Source organism: Poecile atricapillus, chromosome 11 (assembly GCF_030490865.1).
Source record: "Poecile atricapillus isolate bPoeAtr1 chromosome 11, bPoeAtr1.hap1, whole genome shotgun sequence".
NCBI lineage: Eukaryota > Metazoa > Chordata > Aves > Passeriformes > Paridae > Poecile > Poecile atricapillus.
In genome coordinates, this window is record NC_081259.1 from 18428359 (window position 1) to 18445418 (window position 17060).

The 17060-nt window shown below is 57.9% G+C and overlaps 3 protein-coding genes across 6 annotated transcripts; 1 reads left to right on the plus strand and 2 right to left on the minus strand.

Moving 5' to 3' along the window:
• Positions 1-257: 257 nt before the first annotated feature.
• On the plus strand, positions 258-10920 carry MAN2C1 (mannosidase alpha class 2C member 1). Of its 2 annotated transcripts, XM_058846723.1 has the most exons (27): positions 258-390; positions 876-1001; positions 1518-1641; positions 1895-1965; positions 2108-2285; positions 2408-2584; positions 2752-2941; positions 3267-3373; positions 3516-3626; positions 3973-4065; positions 4182-4298; positions 4736-4831; positions 5112-5257; positions 5706-5829; positions 5973-6094; positions 6595-6680; positions 7126-7296; positions 7581-7663; positions 7820-7914; positions 8037-8141; positions 8305-8461; positions 8783-8926; positions 9008-9117; positions 9693-9772; positions 9871-10016; positions 10178-10281; positions 10357-10920. In XM_058846723.1, exons 1-27 carry the CDS (start codon positions 299-301, stop codon positions 10472-10474), a joined length of 3273 nt encoding a protein of 1090 aa, XP_058702706.1. In that variant the 5' UTR covers positions 258-298; the 3' UTR covers positions 10475-10920. The 2 variants fall into 2 exon arrangements, with proteins under 2 accessions (XP_058702706.1, XP_058702705.1); XM_058846722.1 differs by lacking the exon at positions 2408-2584 and having other exon boundaries at positions 10357-10919.
• Positions 10921-11174: 254 nt separating this feature from the next.
• NEIL1 (nei like DNA glycosylase 1) lies at positions 11175-14730 on the minus strand. 2 transcript variants are annotated; one of them, XM_058846728.1, is made up of 9 exons: positions 14201-14730; positions 14002-14121; positions 13749-13845; positions 13181-13280; positions 12908-13032; positions 12409-12436; positions 12000-12073; positions 11674-11869; positions 11175-11515 (listed from the first exon to the last, which is right to left on the minus strand). In XM_058846728.1, exons 1-9 carry the CDS (start codon positions 14626-14628, stop codon positions 11496-11498), a joined length of 1188 nt encoding a protein of 395 aa, XP_058702711.1. In that variant the 5' UTR covers positions 14629-14730; the 3' UTR covers positions 11175-11495. The 2 variants fall into 2 exon arrangements, with proteins under 2 accessions (XP_058702711.1, XP_058702712.1); XM_058846729.1 differs by having other exon boundaries at positions 13767-13845; positions 14201-14727.
• Positions 14731-14998: 268 nt separating this feature from the next.
• COMMD4 (COMM domain containing 4) lies at positions 14999-17007 on the minus strand. 2 transcript variants are annotated; one of them, XM_058846732.1, is made up of 8 exons: positions 16660-17007; positions 16515-16586; positions 16374-16439; positions 16098-16137; positions 15905-15979; positions 15560-15640; positions 15283-15459; positions 14999-15189 (listed from the first exon to the last, which is right to left on the minus strand). In XM_058846732.1, the coding sequence occupies exons 1-8, from the start codon at positions 16660-16662 to the stop codon at positions 15149-15151; spliced, it is 555 nt and encodes a 184-aa protein (XP_058702715.1). In that variant the 5' UTR covers positions 16663-17007; the 3' UTR covers positions 14999-15148. The 2 variants fall into 2 exon arrangements, with proteins under 2 accessions (XP_058702715.1, XP_058702714.1); XM_058846731.1 differs by having other exon boundaries at positions 15860-15979; positions 16660-16998.
• Between the last annotated feature and the right edge of the window lie 53 nt (positions 17008-17060).

The window sequence follows — 17060 nt, forward strand, 5'->3', positions numbered from 1 at the left end:
GAGCTGGAAGGGAGGAGGGAGATCCCCGGGACCGCCCCGATCGGCAGAGGGACGGGCGGGCGGGCTCCGGGCGGGCTCCGGGCGGGCTCCGGGCGGGCTCCGGGCGGGCTCCGGGCGGGCTCCGGGCGGGCTCCGGGCGGGCTCCGGGCGGGCTCCGGGCGGGCTCCGGGCGGGCTCCGGGCGGGCTCCGGGCGGGCTCCGGGCGGGCTCCGGGCGGGCTCCGGGCGGGCTCCGGGCGGGCTCCGGGCGGGCTCCGGGGCTGCGCCTGCGCGGGGCGGGGCGGGGCTCGGCCGCCGCCATGGCCGCGATCAAGCACCGGCGGACGGCCCTGGAGCGAGTGGAGAAGTTCCTCTCCGACACCTACTTCACCGACTGCAACCTGCGGGGCAGGTGGGCTCCGGGCGGGGGCACTCTCCGGGACACCCCCGCCATGCTGGGACGAGCTGCGGTGTCTCCCCTCGGGGTGGGGATGCTGCCCCGGGGCGCTGCCCCGTGTGTGAGGGGGCTCGGGGAGCTCGGGGGACTCAGGCGGAGGGGAAAAACCTCACACACACACACACATAAACACACACACACACATAAACACACACACATAAACACACACACATAAACACACACATAAACACACACATAAACACACCCTCTCCTTAGTGGGCATGGAGCGCTGCCTCGGGGCTCCACGACACAGCCCCTCAGCCCCCCCAGCCCTCCCCTGGCCACTCGGGGCCAACGGGGCGCTTTATTACTCAGTGATGTGTTCATATTATTGAGGGTGTTGGGTGGTGGTAGGGCGATCCAGCCATGCTGTGAAAGCTCTCTGTACCACCCCTGGGCTAATCCACGAGGGACTGATCTTACTCCATCTCCAAGCACAGGCTTTTTGGGGACCGCTGTCCACCCGCATCGCTCTCGTACTTCCAGACTCCGCGGCGCATCCCGTACGAGGAGGCTGCTGTGCAGGAATTCAGGCCAACTCAAGTGGGAGAGTCTTTTGGGCCCACGTGAGTAGCAGGTTTTGGCGGTGCTGTGTCCCTGGTAGGGTTGGAGCTCGTGTCTCAGAGTTATTTGTGTGGGTTAGTCCTCACAAGTTCTCCCTGGTGAAGACGTGAGATGATGATCTTGTTCCGTGATGGGTGCTTGGAGGTGCCTGCCCAGGAACTCCTAAGAGAGATTTCCTGAGGGAACTGACAAGTTTCTTTCTGAGAGCTCCTTTTGACCACAGCTGTGTCTCTGATGCTTCTGGGGAGGATGTGTTTGCTTATCAGGTTTGGGAGAAGATTCTTTTCCCAGCAGTGGTCAGACAAGATGCCACTGACAGTTTCTCTGGGGTTCCAGAAGGGCACAGGTTAAATCAGGTGTGTCTGTGGACAGGCAGCATCCTTATGTGTGAATCCCATCAAACTCATGGGCTGTCCCCACAGTTTGGGGATGATGGTTTTTCCATGGAGGGCTCTGAGGAAGCTTTCCCTCGGGAAAAGGTCACACATGGACTGAGCCTGCTGCTTGCTCTCTTCCAGATGGGAGACGTGCTGGTTTAAGGTGGAGCTGAGCATCCCCCTGGCGTGGGCAGGGCAGGAAGTGCACTTTGTCTGGGAGAGTGATGGAGAGGGCATGGTGTGGAGAGATGCCCAGCCTGTCCAGGTATGGAGACACAGATCAGGGCTGTGCCAGGTGCCCTGCTGTGTGCAGAGTGGTGACTTTGGCACTCCTGCCATGTTCTGTGCACGGGTCACAGTGCTGCTGGGGCAGCAACAGCTTCTGTTCCTGCTCTTGTCCCAGCAATTATCCCACAGCACGTGGGACCAGCCTCTCTGTCCAGCTGGACTTTGGGGTATCTCATCGTGCCCATCCAGCCTCTGCTGACATGTGCTGAATGTGCCACCTTCCTGTGCAGGGATTGACTAAGGAAGGTGAGAAGACCAGCTACATCCTGACAAGAAGCCTGAAAGAGTCAGAGCCCCACAGGTGGGTGGTCAGCCGAGCCAGAGCCCCGCTCTGCTAGGGCAGCTTGGTGTTGTTGGAAGCCAAGAGGCCGAGGACAGCACATCCTTGTCTGTGTCCTGGTGCTTGTGACCTGCTCCCTGATGGTTCCCTCTTGTCCCCACAGCCTGACTCTGTACGTGGAGCTGGCCTGCAATGGGCTTTTTGGAGCTGGCAAAGGCAGCATGATCGCCCCTCCGGACCCAGACAGGAGGGTTACCCTGAGCAAAGCTGAGCTGGTTGTCTTCAACAGAGATGTCTATGAACTGCTGGTGGATCTGGAAATACTGCTGGACATGGCTCAGGTCTGGGAGCTCCTCTTCCCTTCCTTCACCTTTTCCTCAACTTCACTGAATCTCCTCCTCCTGCTGTTCAATCACTTGACACCTTGGAGGAGAAAATGTTTGCTGCTTCTGCTTTAGCACAGTTGTCTGGGTTTGATGACCTTTGTGGGTCCCTTCCAACTCAGGATATTCTAGAGCAGGAGAAAACTGAACTGAGTGAAGCCACAGGTGTTTTTTCTTCCACTTTCTGCTCCAAAGCAGGATGTGTTAACCATGGTCCCCTGGAATGGGCATATGTGGAACCTGGATTTGGAAGGCATGTAAGAAAAAGCATAAGGCTGTGCTTGTGAAGCAGAGACATGGTGTTTACCTGTTATGAGTGCCTGAGATAGATGTTGAAAGGAGGCAGCAAGTTCTCCTGGAATGGCAGGTGACATCTGAGCTGATACAGTAGCCAGAGACATACTTCTATCCCTCTCAACCCCAGCTCCTCGGGGAGGAAAACCAGAGGAGTTTCCAGGCACTGTACACTGCCAACCAGATGGTCAACGTGTGTGATGTGACGGACCGCTCCACCCTTCCTGCTGCACGTGACCTGGCTGCAGCCATCTTCAGCCAGAGGAACGGCGAGAGCCAGCACACCATCCATGCCATGGGACACTGCCACATCGACTCTGGTGAGAGCAGCACAGCTCTCCCTCTCCTCTCACTTGGAGGCCAGGGTGTGCTGGGCTCTAGGCACAGGATACCACACCTTGAGAGAAGGGAATGGGACCTCTTGATGCCACATAACTGGTTTGTCACTGGGGCAATGTGGGGAATGTGGGTCTGGCCCTTTGGAGCACTGATAGGACTGGGGATAAGGGATGAATTACACTCTGCTGTCCTATTGGGCTTCACCCCTTGATTTTCCATCTTAGGAGGGGTTTCAGAGAGGCTTCAGCTCCATGAGGAGCATTGTGTTAGGTAATAACTGTGGTGGGGCTGTGCCTGTCCCTGCAGCCTGGCTGTGGCCGTATGAGGAGACCATCCGTAAGTGTGCCCGGAGCTGGGTCACCGTGGTCCATCTGATGGAGCACAATCCAGAGCTCACCTTCGCCTGCTCCCAGGTGAGTGACCTCCCTCTGGACACCTCTGTGGCATGTTGCTTCTCCAGCAAAAGGAGATGGGGGGATGTAACCAACCAGAAGTGTGGCAGAAGGAAGGGACGGGGTGTGGGGCGAGCTGAGGCTGATCCGTGTGCTCTGGCAGGCGCAGCAGTTTGAGTGGGTGAGGAGCTGCTACCCTGGGCTCTATGCACGCATTCAGGACTTTGTGGCCAAGGGACAGTTCATTCCTGTTGGAGGCACCTGGGTGGAAATGGTGAGTAGCATGAGCCTGGCTTGCCACATCCTCCTTGTGCATTCCTCTGGGACCAGGCCTGACACTGCAGGGGAGAGCAGAGCCTTTGCTGAGCCTGTCTGGTTGGCCATGGTCTCCAGGCTTAGGAACCACGGCTGTCTGAAGTGTCCAGCCTAGCAAAAATACAATCCTCCCAGATCATTCCCTGAGAAAGGAGCTTTGGACTCCCTCGTGTGTTCCTCCTTTTTCCCTCTGCTGAGCCCTGTTGAGGTTATCCCCACGATCTGCCAGGTCAGGGGGTGTTATACAAGATCTCTCTTTCCCTGGTGCCTGGCTTTCCTCATGGATCCCCGTGCCTTCCCCCCAGGATGGGAACCTGCCCAGCGGGGAGTCCATGGTGCGGCAGTTTCTCCAGGGACAGAGGTTCTTCCAGGAGCAGTTTGGTCGGATCTGCTCGGAGGTGCTTGTTCTTTTCCATCTCCCCTTCCTTGCCCGCCATCTCCTTGTGCCCATTGCTCTTTGTGAGGTTGGGCTGACCTGTGTGTGTCCCTCTGCTCCTGTCATCTGTGCTCCCAGTTCTGGCTGCCGGACACGTTTGGATACTCAGCCCAGCTGCCCCAGCTGATGCGTGGCTGTGGGATCCAGCGCTTCCTCACACAGAAGCTCAGCTGGAACCTGGTGAACTCCTTCCCAGTGAGCTATGCTTGTCTTCTCCCCAGGGGATGGATGGATGGGTGGGTGGGTGCTAGAGTCTTCTGCAGGGCTGGACCTGTTGGTTCCACAGGTCTTCAGCTAAGACAGGCTCTGCTTCCAGAAGCCACTAGATTTTGGTGGTAGTGCTGTCCTGTCAGGCTTCAGGAGAGAGGAAGGACATGATTAGAGATCCCAGCCAGGCCCCTGGCCTAGATATTCCTTCTGCTTCCAGATGGGAAGCTGTGACTTGTATGCAGGTCCAACAGATAGCAAATCCAGCCCCTGTCCTTGTGGCATTCCCTGTTCTTGTCCCCTCTTTGAGCTGATCCAGCAGGGCATCCTGCACCTCCCTGCAGAGAAAGTGAAGGCCCCGTTTGAATCCTGAAGAGGCTTTGAAATGCCCTTGTGCACCACATTTTCCTTTCTCTCCCCTCCAGCATCACACCTTTTTCTGGGAAGGCATTGACGGTTCCCAAGTCCTGACCCATTTCCCCCCTGGTGATTCCTATGGGATGCATGGGCGAGTGGAGGAGGTGAGTGAGGTTGCCTGACCTGCATGGGAAGGACAGTGCCAGCCCCTTGAGGCCAGATGTGAGGCTCAGTGAGAGGGCACTGCCTGGGCAGGGAGTGGGATGTCTTGGACAAAGGATCTTGGGGTGCCTGACTCCAAGATGTTCCTGTGCCTGATTTGGGCACTTTGGGCCAGGGAAGAGGAGCAAGACTGGGCTTTGCACTCTGAAGACTGACCTGGCTTTCTTGTATGGAGCTGGGGCTGGATGCCAGGGGATTGCAGCTGCCCAAAAATCCCTTCAGATGCTGAAAACAGTGAAGAACAACAAGGACAAAGGCCGTGTGAACCACAGCGCATTCCTCTTCGGCTTTGGGGATGGAGGAGGGGGACCCACGCAGAAGATGCTGGATAGGATGAAAAGAATGAGGAACACAGATGGGCTGCCCAGGTGAGAGGAGAGCTCCCATCCTCTCTCCTGGCAGGGGCATTTGCTTTGAGCCAGGCCCAGCCTTTGGCAGTGCCAAAAGAAAGGGAGAAGGACAGGGAGATGGGCAGGTACAAGGGGTGGATTTCATGGGGATGGAATCTCTCCATCACCAAGAGCTGTAAGAACAGGTCCACAGGGCAGCCATGGACTGCTTGTGACCCCTCAGGAGAGCTGTGGGGAGAATGGGCAGCACAGCAGCTGTGCCTGGCAGCCACCACCTGCCTGGAGACTGTCCACAGGAGAGGGATGGGGTCACAGAGGAGCAGGAGAGGGGTGGGAGAAGGATGAGGGGATTACTCTGCATGGTTGTGTTGCAGTTTCCTGAGGCCTGTCACCTTTCCAGCTGGGTGCACCATTAGCCATGTCACAAGCTTCTCCCTTTCACACTGCCTGTGTGTCTGTCCCACAGAGTGCAGATCTCTACTCCCAACCAGCTCTTTTCTGTCTTGGAGAAGGAGTCATCCCAGCTGTGCACCTGGGTGGGAGAGCTCTTCCTGGAGCTGCACAATGGCACCTACACCACCCAGGCCCAGGTGAGGATCCCACTCCCAGGCAAGGGGGCCATGCCAAGCCCTGACATCTGCAAGCACCCAGCCCTCCTGCACTGGAGCTGGGATTCTGGTGTGAGAGATCCACTCCCAGCTATCCATTTCCTTCTGTCCTTAATTGGCACCAGATAAAGAAGGGGAATCGGGAATGTGAGCGGATTCTCCATGACGTGGAAGTGCTCAGCACCCTGGCTGTGGCTCAGGATAGAGCATTCCAGTACCCTGCCAGCCAGCTCCAGCGGCTCTGGAGGTGAGGGAGTGCAGGGGCACTGGTGGTACTGGGGGAGAGTTCAGATCACAGCCCCTGCCATAAACTGAGCAGGAATCTACCTGGAAAGAATTTGCTGCTTTGCTTGATTCTCCTGCTGAAAGATAACTCCAAACCTTCTCTGCTCTGCTGTCTGGAAGCTCCATTTCCTACCAAAGTTTATTCCTGCCCAGTTTTGGCTTGTTTGAGCTTGTCCAACAACATATCTCGTAGCCCTGAGGGGTACAAACAAATAGCTCTTGCTGCCCGTGGTTGTGGTTTACTGAGATGACAGCTGGCAAGCCCTGACATAAAGGGGTTTAAAGGATGCTGTGGAAAAAATCCTGTTCTCTCGAGTGTTGGGTAATGGGGGAATAAGAACAGTTATTAAGTTTGTCTCTCTTGCAAACAGGGCTTTTGTTTGAGACAAGAGCTTGTTCTAAACCAGGGCAAATCCGGTGCTCTCCGCCACTTTCTTCCCTGGTTTCTGCTCTCTGTTTTAGGTTATTGCTGCTCAACCAGTTCCACGATGTGCTGCCAGGCAGCTGTATCCAGCTGGTGGTTGAGGATGCCCTGCAATACTACACAGGTGAGCAGGGAGTTTGGCTGGGAGGGCACTCACCTGTGGGAGCAGGTCCTGCCTGGTGGGGCTGCAGAGGTTCCAACCCTGGACAGCCTCGGCAGGCAGGTCTGAAACAGCATAAAATTATCAGGGGAGCCAAGGGATTGAGAACCATCCCAATTTATTGACTTTTCTGCTTGCTGCTGGCATGCCATAGATGCTCACCAAGGTTTGTTTCTGCCTGCCCAGGGGTGCTTTGTTAACCAGAATTTTCCAGCTGAGCTGGCACAGCTCATTGTAATCTTGTAATAACAAAGTTCATAATAATTATACACTTGAATTACTTACTAATAGATAATAATAATTAATGATAATTAGCAATTGTAGCTTGGAAGGAGATAAAGTGTGTGTACATTGCACAGGGAGTGCCAGAAGCTCTCTCAGCTCCAACTCAGGCCCTTTTGTTGCCCAGAGATCCGCAGGGCTGGTGCTGAGCTGCAGGAGGAAGCTGTGCAATCCCTGTGCAGGGATCTGCTGCAGCCCGAGGCGAGGAGCACCCCAAGCACCCTCGTGTTGAACACATTGTCCTGGGAACGCACCGAGGTGATCTCCAGGCCTGGGCCAGATGGAACAGAGACTTTGGGTATGCTTGACCTGGGAGTAGTTCTTCTATCAGAGTTCCTTACAGGGGCAGAGATAGCTAACAGGGAAATACTCTGCCTCTCCCTGTCCTGGGGAGGGTTTTATGGACTGTTCAATTTATTCTTTGGATAACTTGGGAGGGGATAAAGTCCCCTGAAGCATGCATGAGGACAAGGAGGGTATGGAAGAAGGCGGTAGATCTGACATGAGAGCAGCAGGGCAGCAGTTGTGTGACTTAGGATTCAGTCTGGGGCGAGTGTTGGAGCAGAACCTCTTTGCTTTCAGCTCTGGTGACAGTCCCCAGCATGGGCTATGCTCTAGTGCAGGAGCCATTTGTGCCTCCTCAGCCTGTGGCAGTGAGGAAACAGGTAAGCACAAGGCAGATTTCCTCAGGTCTGTGTTCCTGGCATCAGAGGTTGTTTGAGGAGAAATCTAAGGAATCCACATTAAATTAAATTTGCAATGGAGGCACTCAGCTCCTGCAGGTGTGGGTCTGTGACACCTGTTTCTGGCCTGTTCCCAAGGAGGATGGCTCCATCACCATGGAGAATGGGGTGATTGCTGTCTGCCTGGACACAATGGGGCACCTGACCTCACTTCAGCTGCTGGACTCCGGGAGGTTTGTGTCACCCAGCTCCTGGCCCTGAGCTCCTCAAACCTCACCCAGGACTTCTCACTGTGCACCTTTCTCCACTGCCAGTCCCTCTGATGCTGCTGTGCTCCTGTTCCACTTTCTTTCAGAGAGTCAGTCCCAGATGGCTGCTATGCCAACCAGTTTGCACTCTTTGATGATGTTCCCCTCTACTGGGATGCCTGGGATGTGATGGATTATCACTTGGAAACCAGGTAGAGGAGCAGTGCTTTGGATTCTTGCCTCCCTGTCAGTCCTAGCTGTAAGAGAGCATTCACTCTGGAGAAGTGAATGCCTGGTGTGTGGGTGGCTGCACTGGGATTTGGGAACCTGGATCTACCAGGCTGAGGCTATCTCTGCCTTCATTCCATTCTCTAGGAAGCCAGTGACAATGCTGCTGAAGCCTCTGGAAATCACTCTGGCTGGGGGCCTGCGGGGAAGTGTGAGCTTCTCCCTGCAGGTTGGGAAAAGCAGCACCTTGAGCCAGGAGATCATCCTGGATGCTGCGTGCCCGTACCTCCGCTTCCTGACCCAGGTTTGGCCCTTGGCTGCTGTGTGCTGCTATCCTACACAGCTGGGAACTGGGGAGCTGAGCCTTGTGCCTCAATTACATCCCCCCTTCCCTGTTTCCTTCCCTGGAGTCCACTACTGCCTTCTTCCTCTGCAGAAAGCAGCCCAAGGCTGGGGGTCCTGAGGGACAAGGGTGGAAGAGGGACCCTCCAGTTCACCTGTGTTGAGACTCTGGTGTGTTTTTGTTGTAGCTGGCGTTGGACTGGCTGCTGCACACCGGGACATGAGAAGTGCAGTCTCTGCTTGTCAGTCCCCCACGGTGACATCCTTCTGCTGCCACATTTAGGTTGAGTGGAAGGAGGCTCACAAGTTCCTGAAGGTGGAGTTCCCTGTGCAGGTCCGGAGCACAAATGCTACCTACGAGATCCAGTTCGGACACCTGCAGCGCCCAACACACTGGAACACGTCCTGGGACTGGGCTCGGTTCGAGGTGAGGAGGGAGCTGCTCTGGTCCCAGGGCTGAGCTGCTCCTGTTCCATGAGCTGAGCACATCCCTTGGTACCTGCTGCAGGTGTGGGCTCACAAGTGGCTGGATCTCTCTGAGCATGGCTTTGGGGTAGCTCTGCTGAACGACTGCAAATACGGAGCATCAGCCCACAGGAACGTCCTCAGCCTCTCCCTGTGAGTTGGGCATCGGTGAGGGGGGAGCTGCTGCAGGTACTCTGCCTTCTGAGGCATCTCTTGGGAGTAAAGGCAACACCTGCTCCTTAATGACCTAAGTTATAACAAGGAAATAATCTGGTGGGTGGCTGTTTTCTGAGAATTTGGTTGCATTACATTATCTTAGTCAGTTAGAACTAATTCCTGTGAACTGTGCTCAAAGATAATTCAGGAGAGATCGGCTTCATATTTGTAGCAGGTAGCTTTTCTGTTGCTAACTAAAACATACCCCAGGAAGGGAGGCTTAAGGAGAGGGAAGGAGCAGGAGTGTTAATGTTACAGGTGCATAAAAAGCTAAAAGAAACTGTGTGTTTCAGTTTGACGCCATCAGCCACAATTTTCACAGGATGACACCCCAGTTTTTTAACTTCTGGAACTGTCCAGGGTCTGTTTGCTGTCGGGTGTCTGCTTCCACTTCAGGGGCCAGCCTTGAGGTAGCAAGGGAAGCAGGTGTCTTGTCACAGTGCCCTGGCTCTGCTCTGGGTGACAGTGGGTGCTGCCAAGGCCCCGCTCTCACTAACCTCACCTTGCCTTAGGCTGAGGGCACCCAAATCCCCCGATTCCACGGCAGACATTGGGCACCACCAGTTCACCTACGCTGTGATGCCTCACCAGGGTGAGTGACAAACAGAGCTGGGTGGGAGCTGCTCCAGTGAGCCTTGGGCTGAGTGTGCACATACAGAGGCTGACTAGAGAGAGGTTCTTGTGCTGCAGGTTCCTTCCAGGAGGCCGGTGTGATTCAGCAAGCCTACAACTTGAATTTCCCCCTGCACATGGTCCCGGCCAGCTGTGCCCAGTGCTCACCCTGGAGTGCCTTTTCTGTCAGCTCACCTGCTGTCGTGCTGGAGACTGTCAAGCAGGCAGGTGCTGGGGTAGAGGAGGGGAGGGAAGAGGGGCTGAGGTGCTGATGTTGAGCAGGGCTTGCTCTTTCACCCACACCCCATGGCGGTCACGTTATCTGAGCACAGCAACTCGTGTTGAAGAGGCTGTGCCTGTCTCATCTGCCTGAACTCCCCCAAAGGCTGAGGACAGACCTGAGGCTCTGGTGGTTCGGCTCTACGAGGCCCATGGCAGCACAGTCACCGCCTGGCTCCAAACCTCCCTCCCCGTTAAGGAGGCGATGCTGTGAGTCCATGCAGAAGGGCTGGGGGTGCATGGGGATGGAGATCAGTCCCTTCAGCCTTGTGCTTTGCCTCCCAGCTGTGACCTCCTGGAGCGTCCGCTTGCGCAGGGCCACCTTCCACTGGAGCAGCGGGGCCTGAGGCTTTCCTTCACACCCTTCCTTGTGCTCTCCATCCTCCTGGTCTGCAGCCACTGACACCAAACATCGCCCCTTGCTGATGCTGCAGCACCCAGAGCAGCAGCGTGAGCTCAAATCACAGGCTGAGCTGTTCCCCATCCCAAGAGCAGTGCAAGGCAGCAGTTCCAGGGAACAGCAGGGTGCCCCTGTCTGCACCCATGGGCAGCACTTGAACAACCTCGCGCCCCAGGGAAGGACAGCTGCCCACAGCCCAGCCAGGGTTGGTGGTCTGGAGTGAGTTCTGAGCTCACTGGTGGCCCTGCAGGGGCTCTGCTCCAGCTGTAGAGGTTTGGGGGGCAGCAGCTTCCACAGTGACACCTATGTCTCAACCTTCATCTTATCTATCAGTGAGTGGAAAAACACACTCCACTCCTCCCTTCTCCCCCTGCCTGCCTCTTGCACCGCCCTTGAAGAAGAGGAAACACAAAAAAAAAAAAAAAAATCAAGAGAATTAGATAAAAACAAGCTCCAGCCTGTTTTCTTAACTTGTTTCCAGGTAACTGCACTGACCTGCCTCTGCCCAGAGGCTTTGGTGGAGTTGCTCCTTTAGTGTCCACCTGAGCAGGGTCTCGCTCCTGGCACTGGGGAGGCTGAATTTACCTTTATTTTGGGGGGATGAGGTGGAGGGGAAGTCTGCTCCAGCCCCTGTGAGGAAGAGGCTGGACACAGAGGAATTTATCCTCCGCATGAAAAGGCATGCACAGTGATTTCTACACAAAATACTTTATTAGTCAGCTAAAAACAGTGATGAGATCAGCAGCCAGAAAGGGAAGAGGGAGAGAGAAAAATCAGAGTCCAGCACAACACATGGTCCTGGCCCTTTTTCTCTCCAAATGCCTGTGGACAGCAGGAAAAAGCCCCATCACCACACTCAGCTTCTCCCTGCCACACTGGCAGGATGCAACATCAGCAAGTAAGTGTGAGCACAGGTACAGAGTAGCTCCATTTTCACTAGCACTAACCCTGCTCTGTGGCCAGGCCCTGCCTGAGCTCCACTTGGCCCCGTAAATGCCCCTCAGGAGGTGGCAGCAGGTGACACTCACACAGCAGGGGCTGTACCTAGAGAAGGAAGAGGGAAATGAGGAGTCAGAGGACAAGGGAGGATCTGGTTCTGCCCCATGGGCTCCCCTCTTGCCTTCTGGCACCCCTCAGTCCCCCTGCCACAAAGCAGCTCTCCCACAGCCCCCACGTGGGAGCTGCAGCACAGGCACTGTCACCTTTGCCCCTGCGAGCAGATATCCTGCAGCTTCTTCTGACACACAGAGGCACCTCAGGCAAGGCTGGAGCAGCAGTTGCTTTCCTCCTCCTGCGAGCACATCCCTTCCTTGGCCCATCAGCCTTCTCTTCCTTCTCCTCTGACTTTGGGGGGTTCACTGCGGCCCTGCGGCGCTGTTTCGAGGCACGTGGGGTGACCTGGGTGGGTGTCAGAGCCGGAGCTTACCAAGATGAGGAACTCCATGTAGGATCATCAGCATGAACTCATGAGCAGCCCGAGCAAGGCACAGGCACAAGGACAGCCAGACACAGCCACAAAGCTGCTCACCTTGGGGCTTGGTGCCTCGGGGTCTGCCTTCAGCTGAAGGCTCTTCTCACAGCGCGTCTTGCGGGGTCTCTGCCCTGCAGGAGAGGATGTGCCCAAGTGAGGTGGGGTGAGAGGAGGATGAGGCAGAACCTGCACCCCAAGGGACAGCCCACAGCACAGTGACCTTACAGGGATGCTGTTCAGAGTGAGGAACTACAAGATGAAAAACCATCCAACAGCTGCACCCAGGCAGGTTTGGATGCTGGTAGGAAGCCTTGGGGACAAATGGCTTCTGTCCCTTGGTGCCAACAAGTGTCACAGGCCTGTCTGCACCCCAGAGAGAATGGCTTTGCTCCTGCCTGCGCCCTTGTGCTGTTCCAACCCTCCTGGAGCAAGAGTGGATCCCACAGGAAGGGGAGAGGAAACTCACCTTTGGGAGCCATGGGGCCAGGCTCTCCCTGTAAGGAAGGGACAGAGCATTGACTGGGGTACAGTCACTCTGCAGGCAGCAGCAGCAGCAGAATCCCTGCCCCTTCTCCATCCTGCAGCCACTGCAGTGACGGGGAAACAGCCACATTTCCCTGCGAAGGCAGGGGAGTTGGGCTTGCTCTGCCTGCCCTGTCCCTTGCGGACTCTTGCCATCAATCCCTATACCTGCAAGGCCCCAAACACAGGGTCCAGGAGGGAAGAACAGGGCTGTCAGACCACCCAAACCCTCCCATTCCCTCCACCTGCTCCATATTGCTCACAGCTGGCTGCCCACCACACAGGAGGTCCTTGTCACCTCTATGCCCAGCACGTGGATGGAGAAGGAGACCCTCAGCCACACAGTGTAATGGGAGTCTCAGCAAGCAGAAAACAGGCCAGTGTCCTCTTGGAGGAGTGGTTTGGGGGCTCCCCAGCTCTAGGCAGCAGCCCCAGGCTCCTACCTGGAACCATATGGTCCTGCCATTGTGGTCACGCAGGGAGCTCATGCCAGGCACCAAGTAACACTGCAGCCAGTTCTTGAAGGCAGCATAATTATCCGAGTGCTCGGGGTCAAGGAGCTGCTTCTCTGGGAAGGGAGACAGGGGAAGGACAGAATCAGACCAGAAGCCGTGACCACCGTGTCAGGGTGGCCCCCCAAACCTCCTGATGCTGAGAACTCAAAGCCCTGACCTCCCTGCCAGCCCCATCCCCAGCTGCCTGTCCTGTCCCCTCACCTGCCATGATGACCTCCAGGGGCACCGTGTGGCACAGCTCCAGCAGATCTGGGTTCTCTTGCCTCAGCTTCACCTTCTTGCTCAGTGTCAGGGAAGGATCCTGCAGGCATGGAGAAGGACAGAGAAGTCACCTGCCTCTGTTTCCTCAGCTTCTCTTCTCCCATCTTCTTCCCCATCTCTTGCCCTCCAGAGGATGAGCTGCCACACACGATAGCCCTGAGCTCACCACACACTAGGCTTCCAACTTAGCTACAGAGACATGGAAGAGGGCTAACACACAAAAACACCAGCAGCAGGTCGTGTAGTTTGTCTTCAGGCTTAAAATAGCCATTTCCTCTCCCCTGAGGCCACAAGATCATCCTTGGGCTTTACTGCAGCCTTCCCCTTGGAGACTTTAGGCTTGTGAGGTGTTTCCATCACCTCTTCCTCCTCACCCACCCCAAAAACACTTGTAGACTTCCTTAGGGCAGTAGACTGGCAGAGCTCATTCTGAAGGGCCACAGGCAACCAGCCCCCTGCTTCCAGCATCTGTCTGGAAAGCTGCTGCCTCCTGAGCTTGTGAAAGCACCTGATATTCCTTCCCCACCTTCTTCCTCCTCTCCTGCTTCTGCTCCTTCAGGGCCTCCAGCACAGTCCGAGCTTTTTCAAAGGGAGGGATCTTCAACCTGAGAGAGTTACACACAAGCTTGAGGCCTCGCTTCTGGCACTTCCAGTTCCAAGTGAGGAGGCACAGCCGGCTTAGCCAAGGAGCTGTCAAGCTCCAGCAAACTCTTAGAAACTAAACTTCTGTGGCAGGTCAGCAGGGACTCAGCACACTTTACCTATACAGGATCTCAGCTCGAAGGTAATTCCCAATTCCATTGAAATACTTCTGGTTCAAGAGCACCTCACAGATGGGCTTGTCAAAAGCCCTATCATCCAGGTTCTTCAGCACGTTCTCCCTGCATGAGAGGCCATCGAGAAGAGTCACCCGGACATGCCTGTGCAGGAAAAGCAGCCAAAGCCAAGCAGAGGGCTCACCTGAAAGCCTGGTACTCGGAGACCACGCAGGGCCCGCGTTCCGGCTGCCAGGCGTCCCCCAGGCGCCACGACCCGAAGCGCCGGGGGTCGACGAAGCAGAGGGCGCGGGGGGGGCTCTCCCGGGTCAGGAAGCGCAGGTGGGCATGGCGCGGCAGCTCGGCGGCGGGGCACAGCCGGAACGACCCCGACATGCCGAAGCGGAACACCAGGTCCTGCGCTGGGGGGCCGGCGGCGGGCTCCAGCGCGCTCAGCGTCAGCCGCAGCTCCTTGCCCCGGGCGATGGCCGAGATGCTGTAGGCCTCGCTGCGGAAGGGCACCTCCGGGCCGCGGCCCACCGCCGAGCGCTCCACGCCGCCCGCGAACACCAGCGCTCCGCACGCCCCGTTGATGAAGCGCCCGGCCAGGTGCAGCTCCGGGCACTCGGGCATGGTCGCACCCTCACAGCGCAGCCCGAACCTGCCGCCACCGCCGGCAGCCGCGGCCCGCCCCCATTGGCCGCGCGGCGGGCGGTGCGCGCTCCCATTGGCCGCGCGGCGGGCGGTGCGCGCTCCCATTGGCCGCGCGGCGGGCGGTGCGCGCTCCCATTGGCCGCGCGCTGATAGCGGGCGGTGCGCGCTCCCATTGGCCGCGCGGCGGGCGGTGCGCGCTCCCATTGGCCGCGCGGCGGGCGGTGCGCGCTCCCATTGGCCGCGCGGCGGGCGGTGCGCGCTCCCATTGGCCGCGCGCTGATAGCGGAGGTTGGGGGCCGGGCGGGGCGGTCCCGCCGCGGGGAGATGTTGCACAACGCGAGGACACGGCTCAGCTTTGTCACCGGGACTTTATTGGAGCTGCCCCGAGGACCTCCGGAAACCCGGAGGAAAGGGAAACGTCCTCCACCCCAGCCAGGAGCACCAATCTGGAGCCCCAGCTCAGTGTCGCAGCCTCCCGCCGCAGCGCTTTTCTGGCTCCTCAGAAAAGGGTGTTCATCAGGGTCTGCGCCTGCTTCAGCTCTGCAGAGAGAGGACGGAGATATGGGGGAGCTGCCGGTAGTGCAGCCTCTCCCCCTGCAGAATCCCCCACTGCCACCCCTCCTGGCGCCTCACCTGCCAGCAGCACCCAGAATTTGTTGGCCGAGAGCGTCACAGGGACAGCCGTGGTCTTGTCGCGCTCCGTGTCCCGCACGTTGAAGGTCAGGTGCACCACGGGCTCATTGACCTCCTGCAGCTCGCTGGAGCTGAGGGTGTAATCCACTCGCCAGCGCACCGAGCCCAGCTGGCTCACTAGGGCGGGCAGGGGGATGGTGTCGGGACCCCGGCTCACTGCAGAGCGGGGACTGACACCGACCCCCACAGCCCTGCTGGGACCCGACACCGCACTCACATCGCAGGCTGCACGCCCGGAGCCTGTCCTGGAGGGGGCTCTGCTTCTCCTCGTAGGAACGGCACAAGCCGCTGGCGTGCTCTGCTCGTCAGGGGACACAAGAGAAGAACCCCTCTGCTCACAGCAGACCTGCAGCTGCCAAACCCCACCAAAGCACCTGAGGAGCCCCCAGGGACCGCAGGCACAGAAGGGAGGTGATGGAGGACAGCACAGCAGCCAGCCTGCCTTCATCTGGGTGAGAACTGCCAGCAACATCCCACCAAGTCTGGCTCAAGGTGCCAGCCTGAGGCTTTCCCCTACCTTTGGGCAGTCCCAGCTGCTGCAGCTCACTTGACAGAGACTCACTGTCTACATTGTGCTTGGCTGCACTGGAGAGGATGAAGCCGAGGACAGCGATGGTTGCCTTCACATCCCCCGACTCTGCAGATGGGAGGCAGGGTAAGCTCTGTCACCTTGGGAAGGCATCCCCAGACACATTGCTGCCCATCCCTGGAGCATGGCTCCATCGGGGCATCCTGGCAAGGACAGCAGCGCTCACCTAACTTTGCATCCGAGGTCAGCTTCAGGATCTTGTCATACTGTGGGAGAGTAGAGCGTCACAGGAAGCAGCTAAAACACTCACTACCAGTGCTAACACTAACAATTCCCACATAAATATTAGTACTAATAACGCTTATTATACGTATTATTACTACTAGTAGAGGCCGGTAGCATTCTTAATGCTGAGGCTTCCATGAAGAACACGAGATTAATTAACGTTGTGCCACTGTATTGTTGAAACACTTGGCCTCCACTGTGCTAGCCCCACGCTTACCTCGATGGCCTCCCCCAGCAGGTCCCGCAGCACTTGGGCGCAGATCAGCTTCAGCTTCACCGAGGACTGTGGGGGAGAAGGAGGGTGAGCAGGGGGCCCGCGGGGCCGGGCAGGGGGACGCGGGGGGCTCGGGCACTTAACTATTTTGGCCAGGGTGCTGATCTCGGCCAGCACCCAGTCGGGGCAGTCCAAGTCCCCGCAGAAGCGGAAGCGCTGCGGGGGAAGAGGCAGTCAGAGCCCGCAGCGGGCTCCGCACCCGCTCCCCGCCGCCAGCCCCCATCCCCACCATGTCGCCGCCGCTCCCTGCTCCGCGCTGCTATCGCAGAGTCCGCCTTTGCGACCCGGAACCACTCCTGGGCGGGCTGCCGGCTACGCCCCTGCTCCGAGTGCCGCTGGGGAGCTCCGGTAGGGGCTCTGCGGCGGCGCTTTAGCCGGGAGCGGGGCCCGGAGAAGGGACGGGGGTCTCGGGAGCGGGACCAGGGCGACCGCGGGCCCTTCCAGCGCCCCTGGCTCCGCCCGACTGAGCCCTCACGGCTTCCGCCAATCCCGGCCCGCCTTTCTCCGGCCTGGCCAATCACAGCCGCCCTTTCAATCCGGGCGCGGCCCGGCCCCTCAGCCCGGCCCGGCCCCTCAGCCCCGCCCTCGCTCGGCAAGGGGCGGTGGAGGCGCCGCCTCAGCCCCGCACTC